This window comes from Magnolia sinica, chromosome 8 (genome assembly GCF_029962835.1).
Source record: "Magnolia sinica isolate HGM2019 chromosome 8, MsV1, whole genome shotgun sequence".
Lineage (NCBI taxonomy): Eukaryota > Viridiplantae > Streptophyta > Magnoliopsida > Magnoliales > Magnoliaceae > Magnolia > Magnolia sinica.
Genome location: NC_080580.1, coordinates 26446624 through 26461879, shown reverse-complemented (window position 1 = coordinate 26461879; position 15256 = coordinate 26446624). Strand labels below are relative to the sequence as shown.

Below are 15256 nucleotides of genomic sequence, written 5' to 3'. Positions count from 1 at the left end.
GCCGTGAATTATGCACCGATCCAATACCTAGGTCAGGAGATGTGAGCCCGCGTTCCGTTCGAGAAAGCACTGCGTGTTTGCAATCCCAAGAGAAACATGTCCCATCAATCAATCACTCAAATCAATCAATTAATCACCTCATGTTAAGTACAAGAGCAACCCATGCTTTCTTTCTCAACAAGTCAAGCAACCTACAAAGTCAACAAATCTCTCACCTCACATCCATCACTCACCTCACATCCATCACCCATCACTCTCTCCTTACAACCCTCTCTCTCTCTCTCTCTCTCTCTCTCTCTCTCTCTCTCTCTCTCTCTCTCTCTTTTCCTAAACACACATTCCAAGCAAGAGAAATGGTGGACGTCCGTGTTTTCCAAGAGAGAAAGTGAGATGTGTGTGGCCCACTTACTCTCCCAAAAACCTTCATCCTAGCCATTCATTTCTCATCTTCCACCATCAAAGTGAAGCACAAGGAGACTGGCATTTCATCAGACCAAGAAGATCGAACGGTGTGTGCTTTATAAGGTAGATTTTCATGCTTTGATGATAGCCCAAGTGAGGCCTACCGATTAATGGTATGGATCTCACTTTGGACCCTAGATGTGGCCGATGGCCTACCTTGATTCTCACGATCATTCCATGAAGGGGCCATTCTCCATAGACTCCATCATGATGTTTATTTTTCTTGCATGAAAAGAAGTCATCTAGACCGTCCATTTTGGGTGGAGAAGGAATCTCCACCGTTGATCTTTGATTTGGTGGGCCCACATGTATTGGGACCCACTTGATGTATGAATTGAATGCAAGGGAGGGCTCATAGTGGCGGAGCCCTCCATCACACGTGTCCCTTTCTCTCTCTCTCTCTCTCTCCCTCCCTTTTTCATTTTTTTTAGTGGTGTGATGATGTGGCCGTGTGGCCCACTTGGATGGACCCCATCTTGATGTATGTATTACCTACGCCACCCAACCATTTTTTTTGGTGTAGTCCATGTCTATAAGTGGGGCCCATCTTAAATGTATGTGTTATGCCTAAACCATCCAGCGTCCAAGGACGTTGGATGTGAACTGGAAAAAAAATATTAGCTTGATTCACAAGCCTTGGAGAGGGTTGTCCATGTAGGCCCCACCTTGATGTATCAATCTAATCCAAGTCGTCCATTGCATTCCCCAGCTCATTTTAGGTGTTGAACTAAAAAACGAAGTGAATCCGATTATCTGGCGGGCCATACCTCAAAAAACAGTGGTTTTACAGTTAAAAACCACCCTGATGTTTCTACACCCCAAAAACATACTGAATATTGGGCTTGTTGGATCTGTTTTGAGTTGTAGAATACAATGGGTGGGTCGGATTCTCCCAATGCGGGCCCCACCTATGAAAAACCTCAAGAATACATGTTTAAAAAAAAATCAAAGCAAACAGTAGCGTCTGCTGCTGATGCTGACAGGGACGGCAGCGGCGTCCTGCGGTTGACGGGCGGGCAAGGCAGTGGGTCCCTGTTATGGGCCCCACCGTGATGTGTATGGACATCAGCACTGTGCATTTCGTGGCCCCTTTAGGGCAACGGGTCCCCTCCAAAAATCAACTGTAGGTGGGACTCCGATGGCCCACACGGTAGGAAACAGTGTGATTGAACGGCTGCCATTGAAACCATTTGTGGTGGTTACAGAAGTTTTGGGTCAATATGAAATTTTTTTTTCCTATTCATCCAGGTCCGTATGACCTTATCAACAGATTGGATGGAAAACAAACGTTATGGTGGGCCCCACGTGGGACCCACAAGGATGTATGTGTTTTATTCACACTGTCCAGGCAGACGGTGGAACCCACCACGTTGTATGTGTTGTATACATGCCGTCCACCCATTCTCTGTAGAGACGGTGGGTCCCACTATTGTTGACTTCAGCAAGGTTTATGGGACCTATGTATGATGTATACCACACCGTCCATATCACTGGACGGTGGGACCCACCATGATGCATGTGTTGCATGCAAGCCATCCAACCACTTGAAAGCTTATTTTAAAGCTTGAGTTCAAAAATGAGACAAATGTAGGATTAGGTGGACCACACTATAGAAAACAGTGGGTTTGAACCTCCACCATTAAAACCTCTTTCAGGTCAGTGTGACCTCATAATCAGATTGGATGGGAAGTAAATGTTATCATGGGCCTTGGGAATTTTAATGGTGGAAATCATCATCACCACCTATATTTGGGTGTAGCCCATTTGATATGCATATTGCCCATGTGATTAAGCCCATTTTGATGTATTATAAGGCCCATAGGTTATGGCCCATTGCAATGTACATAAGGCCCATTGATGTGGCTCACTTGATGAATATAAGGCCCATGTGATATGGCCCATTTGATGTATTTAAGCCCCAATGGGATGTACCTAAGGTCCATTGCAATGTGTGATTCCACCATGATTTATGTAATGATATTTGCGGGCTGTGCCTGGGGAATAATGATGGTTTAACGTCCACATTGTAAGTATAATATTGGTTAAATGTCCGCATTACGACTCTCCCTAGGGCCCATTGATAGGCTCATACTTGTTACGTGTAGGTCGTCTAGGCCCATCTTCATTGCGAGGATAGTTCATCACTTTATAACATGCTTAGTATAACTCCATGATTCATGCCCATACGCATCATATGTATGTTTGATATGAGGAATGTTTGATCATAGCATAAGCCGTTGGGTTGAGATATTTACGGGACTCCTTATAAGACAGAGTGCCCCACATGATCACGCAGTACGCGCAGGATTCCTGCATGACTGATGGTGTGACTCATACATTTCGCATTATGTGTCATGATCACTGCACGCTCTAGCGACATCAGGGCCATGGCCTCCACAGGCATATTGTGGATGGTCTTATCGGATACCGAAAATATTGGCTTTAGCATTGTGGGCACTTAGGATGTCCTTGAGTGAAAATCTCAGAACCTTTTTGGTACCAGGAGATGCTCCAACGTCTAGACCGAGTGAATACACGAGTGCCCGAGTGCCGAATACCAGTATGCCGCGTCTCCCACTGTGTCGTGGTTGGTTGGAAGGGGGTATGGCCTTATCCGCCCGAGTGAGGGGGCTATAAGCTACGCTGAGTTTGACTAGCTCGTAAATGAGTCCGATATCGACGAGCCGGGTAGGTATTGACAGACTACTGGTCAGGCAGATAGTTTGGTCTCTTCCACTTGCTTGGTTGTGCAGCTAGGGAGAAGGCAGTCAATATGAAATGTATTAGACTCCCGTGATATCCAGAGAGGAACTGTACTGATATGTGTACTTGATGAGGACTGGCATGCTTGCTTTGCATCTTGCATATGACATTTGGCTACATAGGCCTCGCATTGCATGGCCTTGGTATGGTCGATAACATTTACGCCTTGCATCATATAGCTTTGGTACAACTGATAACATTCATAGACTTACCGCGTATTTCTGCATTACTCTGATATTGTACACTTGGAGCTTGCCTTGCGCACACACTTACACCACTCTCTAAGCTTTTGTAAGCTTATGCACGACCGTTGCGTGCAGGTGGCTTTGGATCGCAGCAGCGCTAAGGCAGGAGTGTACATCAAATTCTTTTGGAGTTTTTGATCACCCTGTATTTCCCTTTCCGCATTGTACTTAAAGTTTTGATGTAGTGGATATGTGGTGATGTAGTTTTGTGACTTGGTTATGCTCCATTATTAAAAAAAAAAATCATATTGAAAATCCTCCTTGTAGGATCCCAGAATCGAAATCTGGCATGCGAGTGCCGGGATCCGAGAATGGGGCACTACGGAGGCTGTCGACGCCAGATTCGGCGATCGAAAATTTTGTGAGTCCGTTTTCCGAGTTTGGGGCGTGACACATACACCAGATTCCGATCCTGAGATCCTACAAGAAAGATTTTCAAACATACATTTACCTCGTAAGAATCATAATCACAAGTTTACCTAAATCAAAAAGGTAACATCATCATCACATATCCACTAATAAAAACAGTTGAATACAGTGCTAAAAAGGAAATATACATATATAAAAAATCAAAACTCCAGAAGACAGCTGCACGCTCCATGCTCCAAGCTTAACGCTACTGCAACCTAACGCCACATGCAAGCATCTAGTGTGCATAAGCTTATAGAAAGCTTGGAGGGTGGTGTAAGTGTGTGCACAAGGTAAGTGTCAAGTATGCAATATCATAGCAATGCGGAAACATGCCGGTAAGTCCATAAATACCATCAGCCTTATCTAGGCTAAGCGATGCAAAAACATAATAAGCCAATATCATATACTGAGGAAGACATATGGATCAGCTATGCAATGCGGAGACATAGTAAGCTAAATATCATATACTGACGATGCAATGCAATATGCAAATCCTGACGACTCCACGAATATCGTCACTAGGCCATATAAATGCAGAAATATAGCAACCCAAAATGCCAAATGTTGTGGATGTAATGCAATATGCAGTGCGAATGAAATAACCAAGCTGGAGTGTGAAGTCGGGATGATAATATGTAGTATCGCAGGTTATGAGGTCCATCACAAGGGACTTCTATCCAAACCAGTACCATATCTAAATTTGGATAACCAGACTCAATGTGGTAGACTCCTGATCTTAGCTTGCTCGCGCGCCCCAACTGAAATCCTGGCCACTGCAAAGGTACACATAACAATTAGTTGCGCACCACCAACTTGAGTGGATAGTGAATGAATGAATGAGTAAAATGCTGAGTATACAAATCCTGCTCAATAAGTCCACATATCAGTACCATACATCTCTGGGATCATCACTAGGGTCTAGTATACTCAACGTCACCCGCCGCCCCATCAAGCGCACAATTGGGTAAGTAGAAGAGACCTCATTATCCGCCTGGCCAGTAGTTAGCCAATATCTACTCTGCATGTCGATAGCGAACCCATTTATGAGCTGGTCAAACTCAGCCTAACTATGCCTACTCCCTCGGGCGGGTAAGGTCACACCCCCTTCCAACTAACCACGACATAGTGGGAGATGTGCCCTACTGGTATTCGGCACTCGAGCACTCATGTATCCACTCGATCTAGACGTTAGAGCGTCCTTTGGTACCAAGAGGGTTTAGGGACTTCAACCAGGGACATCTATGGCACCCCATGTAGAAAAGATTTTCAGTGTCCCATCTGGCCATCCATGATATGCCTGTGGAGGCCACGACCCTGATGTCGCTAGGGCGTACGGTGGTCATATCACAAAATGCGAGATGCATGTGTCATACCATCCAGTCATGTAGCAATCCTACGCGTACCGTGTGCTTATGTGAGCAACTCCTATCAGGGAGTCCCATAATAATCTGCCCTATGACATATGCAATGGTCAACCACATCTCATAACAAACATGCAGATGATGCGTATAGGCATGTGTCATGATGCTATGCTATCACATACTCATAATTGGTATCAATAACCGGCATCGATAATCGGCCTGCATGCAAGGCGAGGTCCGTAGATGAACAGCCGATCTAAACCATAATATAAGGATCGACCCTCAGCCGTGGATATACCAAATCTGGTAGTACGGAGCCATCCGTCTACGGCAATGATGGACCATGCAACATCAATGGGGCCCAATGATTAGGGTCAACCTACTTAGAGAGGGATGAGAATGGGCCTAACAAGGCCTAAGGGAAGGTCACAATGTGGACATTTAACCATCATTGCCCATTAATGTAGATATTCAACCAACATTGCTCCCAAGGAGTGGCCCACATAGAGCCGAACATATGGTGGGCCCATGACCTCATACAAGGGCCTCATACACAACATAATGGGCCTCACACAAAGGGCCTAATATACATCATGATGGGCCACAAATACATCACATTGGGCCTTATCACATGGGCCATATATACATCATAATGGGCCTCATACACGGGCTGCAATTACACCACAATGGGCCCTATACACGGGTTGCAAATACGTCACAATGGGCCACATCTATGGGCCACAAATACATCACAATGGGCCGCTCACACGGGCTTAATATACATCACAGTGGGCCTCATCTCCTAGGCCTCTTATACAGCACAATGGACCTCATACACATCACCATGGGCCGTATCACATGGGCTTCATATACAACACATCGGGCCTCATCATATGGGCCACATGTACATCACAATGAGCCTTAAAGATGGGCTGCATGCTCATTATAATGGGCTTCATCACGGGCCTCATATACATTACAATGGGCAGCATCACATGTGCCTAATACACATCACAATGGGCCACATCACATGGCCCTAATATACATCATATTGGGCCTCAAGGATGGGCTACAAATACATCAAGGTGGGCCTCATGGATGGGCCATAAATACATCAAGGTGGGCCTCATGGATGGGCCACAAATATATCAAGGGGTGGTCCACACAGCATCGTCTAGATCAACAATGCGCATACACAACACATACATCACGAAGGGGTCCAAGCAGCACCGTCCAGATGGACGGTGTGCATGAAATACCTTCAACATGGAAGGGCCTACGCAATTTGCTGACGTCAATACATCAACTACTAGCTGGTGGGACCCACATAGCTTGCTAACATCAAACGGTAGCTATGTGGCTGGTGAGGGGCCCATGTCCAAAGAGAGATGGATGGTTAGGATATAACGCATGTCCCATGGTGCGTCCCACAGGACCGTCCAGGGATGGACGACCTAGATAATCAGATACATCACGATGGATTCCCACCTGTCCAAAAAGGACGGTGTGGATATAAAACACTTACATCAAGGTGGGTCCCACCCCACATGTGCCACACATGTGCGGTGGGCCCTCATCTCCAAACGGATGAACAGTATGTATATAATACATACATCATGGCCGGCCCCTCTCCGCACCGTCCAGAAATGGACAGTGTGGATATTAGAATGCACACATCAAGGTGGGTCCCATCCCACACGTGTAGCACGTGTGGGGTGGGCCCCACACACGCTAAATGGGTTGGACAGTTGGGATATACCCATACCTCATGGTGGGGTTGTAAAACTTGCTAACGTTAACGCAGCTATGGCTGCTGGGATCCACCATCCCCTGGACGGTCTGGATTTACATCATAGGTGGGTCCCACAACTCGTACATCACAGTGGAGTCCACACGTGTGGCCCACCAGCTTTGGATCTAGCTGATATTTGCGTTTTCCCTCCCGTCCAGACTTGGTAACAGGCTGGACGGTGCAAATCTGACACATTCATCAGGTGGGTCCCACGAAGGTGGACGGCATGGAAAAAACACTTGCATCCTCAGGTGGGCCACACATCGAGAGAGAGAGAGAGAGAGAGAGAGAGAGAGAGAGAGAGAGAGAGATCGTGATGGATGGGAGGGACCTCGCTATTATGGGCCCTCCCTTTCTTACAATACATACATCAAGATGGGTCCCAAATCATGTGGACCTTAAATTTAAAAAAATGATATATAATGCTATGAACACCTACCGATTTTGCTCCTTCTTGGCTCCTTGGAATGCTAAGCTCCTAATCTTTCTCTTTGATGGTGGAAGATGAAGATTGAAGGGTGGAGATGGGAGATCTTGGGGTAGGGAGTGGGCCACACATGGCTCTTCTCATGGAGAGCCTGGACGTTTCTCCTCTCCTTGGGTTGCTTGGTAGTGAAGAGAGAAATGAGAGAGAGAGAGAGAGAGTGTGTGATGGATGGGAGAGAGAAGGATGGGTGTGAGTGATGGGTGTACTTGAGAGGTAAGGTTGTGTTGACTTTTAAGTGAGAGAGATATGGGTGTTGTACTTGATTGATTGATGGGATTGATTTGACATTTGGTAGAGATTCTCTTGCGCGGCATTTTCCTCGAAATAAATGCGAGCCCACATCTCCTGGCCTGGGTATTACATCGATGCACGAGACGCAGCGCTGGAACCGTGGCGACGGCACGGTCGCTAGGTTATAAGTCTCGGGTCAAGTCGACTTAGATCTACATGATATGACTTAGGGTCAAGCGCAAATGTCGACTACAGGTCACGGGTCGCTAGAATTCGACGAGGAGGATCGCGAGAGTCTATGGAACGATATGGACTAGGATACGGGCCTAACAAAAAGTGAGAGGGGATGAGGGAGAAGAAGGAGGGGAAGCCGCAGAAGATGATCGGGACGAGTCGGTAGAGACCTGAGGCTTCACTGATCGTCTATCTGCTCTCGAGGCCAGTTAGGTGAGATGAAAGAAGATCAGTAGTACCTGAAGTGTAAAGTGCGCAAGATGTATCGCACGATTAAGGCGATATTGTGTTGTATGCAAAGGGAAGGAGCGCCCCCACTGTCGCCTGATTCAGAGGATCAATAGAAAATAGAATGTAGATGCCAGTCACTAACTCAATTTCATTTTTTGCTTTCGTGAAAACTCGCATCGTAACTTAATTTGGTTGCTTGTTACAAAATTTGGTTAAATGAAGGGAATTGTTATAATCGAAAGATCTTGTTAAAGTACTTCTATGAAGATATTTTATTCAAAACATTATGAAAAAACATATGTTTGGAGCACGGTACTGTCAATGGTCATTGCATCTCAATTCTGTTATTTTTGCTTCTTCTTTTATTTTTATGCAGTGTGATCACCCTTTTCTATTATAGATTGCATAATTTAGTCTTCTTAAGCTTCATGATTAACACCCATTGATCTCACGTGTAACTTTCTTTATTTATCAAATTTGAATATGTTTGGATGGGCCTCTATGTATGCAGGTTGCGATCAAATTCATGAGTAAGGCTTTTAGAATATGCCCCTCATATGTGAAGTTAGAATGTTTGCAAGACGATTTTTTTTTTTGGATTTACAACAGTTTGAGTCACATAACTTTCAAGTTAAACCTCAAAGGAATGTAGGTACAATTTGAGGGATGCTTCCTCACTATCGACACTAGGAAATGCCACTGTAATCCAATAATTTCCTATTAATTGAATTGAAGGTTTGCAATTCATTTCTTTCGTGCATTCAATTCCCAGTCACTGAAGTAACTCCGAATGCAACTTGTAGTGCAAAACTTCAAGTCAAATTGAGCGAGGCAAACTGAAAATTTGGTGGGGTGACGGGATCTCAGAGGCGTGATCAATGTCATGATGTTATTGTAACTTGGAATGCTTTGCCATGTGAACTTTCATACCATATTTTCAGAAGCATTTGTCTTTATGTAATGATTTGCTGATGGATTTCTTTTTTTGTTTAATCCAAAGGAAATAAAATTTCCTTGGCATGGTACATATCAAGTGGCACCATGGAATGGGACAAGGCTTGCTATCAAAATACTCGATAAGGATTGCAAATAATATTGTTTAACGGCGTTGGAAATCAGCTTTAATAAATTAATTCCGTTTCTAGTTCTCAAAACATGCTGCAGATAATGTCAGATTGAGTACATAAGCAGTTTATTTAGTTTGGTCATTGATGATGGATTTACCATTTAATTGTGAAATCTATGTCGGTGATCTATTGTTGTTGAAGGAAATGGAAGAGAGATATCTTCATGAATGTCATATGGACCCTTTTTCTGTGTAGCTAATGAAAACTCCTAAAACAAATAGGTTCAATGGGGTATTGAAACAATGATTTGTTATTTGTAAGCAAGGCCGAAGTAGTTATTTCCAATGATCGAAATATTGGTATCGCGTTACATATCGCAAACATAATATTGAGTGAGGCAAACATGAAATTCAGCGAGGGAAGCATGGAACTTGAGCGAGACAAACATGAAACTCTGTAAGGCAAACATGAAATTCAACAAGGTAAACAGGAAATTCAATGAGGCTAACATGAATTTCAGCGAGGCAAACTAGAAATTCAGTGAGGCAAATTGAAAATTCAGAGAGACGAACATGAAATTGAGCGAGGCAAACAGAAAATTGAGCAAGGCAAGCTAGAAATGGAGCGAGGCAAGCTAGAAATTCAGCGAGGCAAACTAGAAATTGAGCAAGGGAAGCATGAAAATTTAGTGAGGCAAAATAGAAATTAAGCGAGGAAAACTATAAATTCAGCGAGGCAAACGGAAAATTCAGCAAGGCAACCTAGAAATTGAGTGAGGTAAACTAGAAATTAAGCGAGGTAAACTAGAAATTGAGCGAGGCAAACTAGAAATTTAGTGAGGCAAACTGGAAATTGAGCGAGGCAAACTGGAAATTCAGCATGACAAACTAGAAATTCAGTGAAGCAAACTGAAAATTAAGTGAGGCAAGCTAGAAATTGAGCAAGGTAAACTAGAAATTGAGTAAGGCAAACTAGAAATTCAGCTAAGCAAGCTAGAAATTGAGCGAGGCAAACAGAAAATTGAGCGAGGCAACCTAGAAATTGAGTGACATAAAGTAGAAATTCAGTCAAGCAAATTGGAAATTGAGCGAGGCAAACATGAAATTCAATGAGCCTCAAATGAAATGGTTTAGTGCAACGCTCAATTTCTTATAAGAGAAAGCTAGATTTCATCATTCACCACCAAAAGGTTTAGCGCATCAAAGGAAATTAGGCAAGGACATCAAGACATAAAATACAATACAACATATATCATACAAAACACAAAATAAATTACAAAGTATGTTATTCATTGGGTATAGGAAACTTACACTTCCGGCAATTATGCCCTGTCTCTTTGCATCGCCCGCACTTTACTCTTTTCCGTTCCTCTCCATGCGAGAGAATTCGTAGTTTTTTTGGTCTTCCAGATGACCTCTTCTGTCATGGGGGTTTAATCTTCACACAATACTCCTTGAAGGCAAGTGATATTTTCCATTGGCTCTTGTCACGTACTGGGTATACCAATTCGTTATACGTGGTTAAGTAATTTTGTGCCGTATAGAATGGGGAGCAGTATGAGTAATGAGGAAAATTATAGTTTATATATGCTGAAATAACATACATACAAGGGAACCCCTTCACGTCAAACTCGCGACATGTACATGAAAGCTCACTGAGCTTGACTATATCATTATAATATCTCATAACATAGTACTCATCTCGAGAAATTGTATGACAATGGATATCTCGCGTCTTCGGTACAAGATCCTTTAACTGTTCCTCTGTCCATAGTGTCAACGGACCTACAAATGATGCTCAAGATTCTTTTCTCTCATAAAACAATTCCTGTATCTTAAATCTTACTGCCTCTATCAATATAGTCACGGGGTATTCGCGTGCTTCTTTGAAGAGGGCATTAATGCACTCAGATATGTTCGTAGTGACCAAGTTGAGTCTTTTTCCTGGAAAGTGTGAAGATGCCCATCTTTCATACCCTATTTCTCTCAACCATGCATGTACTGGGGGGTTGACCATTTCGATATCATGCATTAACTTTTCGAACTTAGCCCTCCTACAGGTCTTTATAACCTGCTGTTGTTCTTTAATTTTCCAATGCTAAAAGCAACTGGCAAAGTATGATTGTCACCATCTAAGGCTATGGCAATGAATAGAACACTCTTGTATTTACCCATTAAGTGTGTCCTGTCAATGGCCAATACCCTTCGCATAGAATTTTGAAAACTTCGAACGCATTTTCTGAGCGCTACAAAACATCTTTTGAACCTGAAGGTCTCTAGGTTAACAACACGACAGTCACCGTCCCCGGGTTGGCCATCTTTAACTCGTGCAAATACATTGGGAGTTGATGGTAGGAGTCTTCATAAGACCCCATCATGTGATTTATTGTGAGCTCCTTAGCTTTCCATGCCTTCTTATAACTGATAAGAATATTATATTTTTCTTGCATGGCGAAGATAATATCACTTGGCCTTAACCCTAGGCATTGCTCAATATGGTTAACAACCACACTACAAGAAATACCACTTTTAGCGACGAAAATTTTCATCGGTAAAAGTCAGATTTTCGTAGCTAAAAGAATTTAGCGACGAAAATTTTCGTCGCCAACTTCGTCGCTAAAAGACCGACGTGCATGCAATTTAACGGCGAAAAAATGAAATCGTCGCTAAAGAAAGACTTTTAGCGACGAAAATTTTCGTCGCTAAAAATCTATGTACGAGACTTTTAGCAGCGAAAATTTTCGCTGCTAAAAATTCGTTACTTTTAGCAGCGAAACTTTTCGTCGCCAAAAAACTATGAAAAACTTTTAGCAGGAAAATTTTCACTGCTAAAAAAACTGCACAAGACTTTTTAGCAGCGGAATCTTTCACTGCCAAAAGTTTCTGTTTTTAGCAGCGAACATTTTCGTCGCAAAAAAACTATCCAAGCCTTTTAGCAGCGAAAATTTTCGCTGCTAAAATACTGTACAAGACTTTTAGCAGCGAAAATTTTCGCTGCTAAAAGTATTTCTATTTTAACGACGAATGTTTTCGTCGCAAAGAAACTATACAAAACTTTTTAGCAGCGAAAATTTTCGCTGCTAACAATTCGTTCCTTTCTAGCGACGAATATTTTCGTTGTAAAAAAAACTGTACAAGACTTTTAGCAGCGAAAATTTTCGCTGCTAAAAATTCGTTCCTTTCTAGCGACGATAATTTTCGTTGCAAAAAAACTGTACAAGACTTTTAGCAGCGAAAATTTTCGCTGCTAAAAATTCGTTCCTTTCTAGCGACGATAATTTTCGTTGCAAAAAAACTGTACAAGACTTTTAGCAGCGAAAATTTTCACTGCTAAAAGTATTTCCGTTTTTTACGACGAATATTTTCGTCGCTAAAAACTTTACAAGCCTTTTTAGCAGCGAAAATTTTCGCTGCTAAAAATTCGTTCCTTTCTAGCGACGATAATTTTCGTTGCAAAAAAAACTGTACAAGACTTTTAGCAGCGAAAATTTTCGCTGCTAAAAGTATTTCCGTTTTTTGACGACGAATGTTTTCGTCGCTAAAAAACTTTACAAGCCTTTTTAGCAGCGAATATTTTCGCTGCTAAAAATTACAATACTTTTAGCTACGAAATTTTTCGTTGCTAAAAGTCTTTTTTTTTTAATATACCTCTTAAAATTGCGCTCAAAATTCCTGATATACACCTGTTAACAATATATTTCATCATATTCATCCTGATATACACCTATTATACATATATTTCATCATATTCACATTCACATCCATCTAATTAAATTAATTCAAACCCAAACATAAACTACATTCATCCAAACACAAACAATCTAATCCGCACCACATTCATTCAAAACTTAACATAATAAACAAATATATAAAAAAATCACACAGATGAAGGCGGAGGCGCTGGGGCATCAGTGGATAAGCGTGCAGCGATAACCTGAAACATCTCCATCATCCGTCGCTCATGCTCCACCCACATCTCCTCCATCCTCCTCTCTTGCTCCTCCCTCTGCCTCGCTAGCTGATCGTCCATCCTCCTCTCCTGCTCCTCCCTCTGCCTTGCCAGCTGCTCCTCCATCCTCCTCTCCTGCTCCTCCCTCTGTCTGTCCAGCTGATCTTTAATGTCATCGACGACGACCTGTAACTGCTGAACCTCTCTCTCTGCAGTATCAGCTCGGCGTACGGCGCTGTCGCCAATGACGATGGATCGGCTGGAGGCAGCTCTAGCGGGTGCCATGAACTTGGCACCATGGCCAAACCCACGCACATATCCAGAACGGATGCCAAGCACCTGACTCAGGATCTCTGACTCACTCCGCTGAGTACCATCGGGAGTGGGTTGACTGCGTAAGGTGTTCATCTCCTCCTGTAATGAAAACATATGAATTTTCATAATAAATGACATTATTATAATTTAATGAAAATAAATTTTACAATGTAAGGATCTTTACCCAAATCTTGCTGGCTCTAGGATGTACCCAAGATCCTGTCGACTGCCGACAGTGAATCCCTTTGTAGAAGTCTACTGGTCCGGGCTCCTGGCCAGTGACGGAATCTCGCTGCGCAATTGAAAAGACAATAGACTTAATATAAATGCATGGAAAGAATATATAAACATAATAATTACCAGTACTTTCTTACCATGTCGTGACGAAGTCGTACAAATGACTTTGAACCAGCTACGTGGTTCACTTCTAACTTTCCTCTATTGTCAGAATTTATTTTGCTCCTCTTCTGACCACGTTATTCGTAATACATTATTATTAATTGCGAATTTAATTATTACGTTAAGATATCATAAATATGTAAATATTACCTGAAAAGAATCAGACGAAAACCTATCGCAGAGTATATAAATATCCTCATCGGTCACGTGCGGCGGTGCGGATAGCGACCTCCTCATGGCTCATGCACCGCTTGTATTGCCGATGTAACTTACTGCGGTAATCCTTGAACCGCTCCTTCATCATGTCGTCGACGGCATGAGAGATGTGCGGAACACTCAAATTCAAGTCAAATTTATCCTGCAGTTTTGTAAATAATAGATTAAGATAATAAACTTATTTAAAAAATAACTTAACTGTAAATAAACTTTTATAAAATAAATTTTAATATAATAAAATTACCTGAAGGCGCTGACGGATGAGCTGCCGCACATCATCTGTCACGTCCCCCCAACGGGGAGTGGTGGGGGGATCAGAGATCGGCATAAGACACCGACCTCCGACGTAAACAACATGGCATTATTCCCAACAGGTCTAATGCAGCCCTGTGGGAACTCTACCGTCACCCTACCCTCACGCGTAAGTCGCTCTAAAAGCAACCCATGCATGGGTCCACGTCCTCGTCGGCTGGTCGACGACGCTGTTGCAAAAGAAATATGTAAGTTTAAACATAAACAGAAATCATTAAAAGAAATATACGCCTAGACTTACATGCAGTGCCCGGTGTATGCGCGACTGAGGGATCAGACGCCTGCGATGCAACATGTGACGGCGATGCTAGCTCCGTCACTTCACGAGTAGAAGGGGTAGATCCTGTGCGCGAACGACGTACTCTCCCACCTGGTGCCATCACTGAATATGTGCGAGCTACGAACTTATAAATTTAAACAATGTCAATACAAGTGGAATATACTAAAACATTATACAAGTAGTGTTGATGGTACAATGCATGTGTTTATGCTTAGAGAGATGATTAAAATATGATTAGACCATTACACTATAATGCAAGCAGAATATAATAAAACTGTAAACTTTAATTTATAATCATTAGAAATTCCATTATACATTGTCATTCTATATTAAATACACATATTTCGTTGTAATACGAAACAACTTTGAGGTAAACTATCTGAAGTACTCCCTGCGTAAGCTATCGTATACTTCAGAAGCATATGTCATTTCGTGCGAAGCACTCGACATATTTATAGCCAACATGCCAGTCACAATAGGAGATATCTGGTCTCTTGGGACT

The 15256-nt window shown here is 42.7% G+C and overlaps 1 protein-coding gene and 1 long non-coding RNA gene across 2 annotated transcripts; both read right to left on the bottom strand.

The window, feature by feature from the left end:
• Window positions 1-9651: 9651 nt before the first annotated feature.
• Window positions 9652-14157, bottom strand: LOC131254187 (uncharacterized). Its single transcript, XM_058255189.1, has 5 exons — window positions 14097-14157; window positions 13922-14014; window positions 13732-13839; window positions 13344-13646; window positions 9652-9738 (listed from the first exon to the last, which is right to left on the bottom strand). Exons 2-5 carry the CDS (start codon window positions 13922-13924, stop codon window positions 9652-9654), a joined length of 501 nt encoding a protein of 166 aa, XP_058111172.1. The 5' UTR covers window positions 13925-14014; window positions 14097-14157.
• Window positions 14158-14179: 22 nt separating this feature from the next.
• LOC131253128 (uncharacterized) lies at window positions 14180-14936 on the bottom strand. The gene is made up of 3 exons (XR_009174934.1): window positions 14716-14936; window positions 14407-14644; window positions 14180-14304 (listed from the first exon to the last, which is right to left on the bottom strand). It is a non-coding gene; the product is annotated as an uncharacterized LOC131253128 (long non-coding RNA).
• Window positions 14937-15256: the final 320 nt, after the last annotated feature.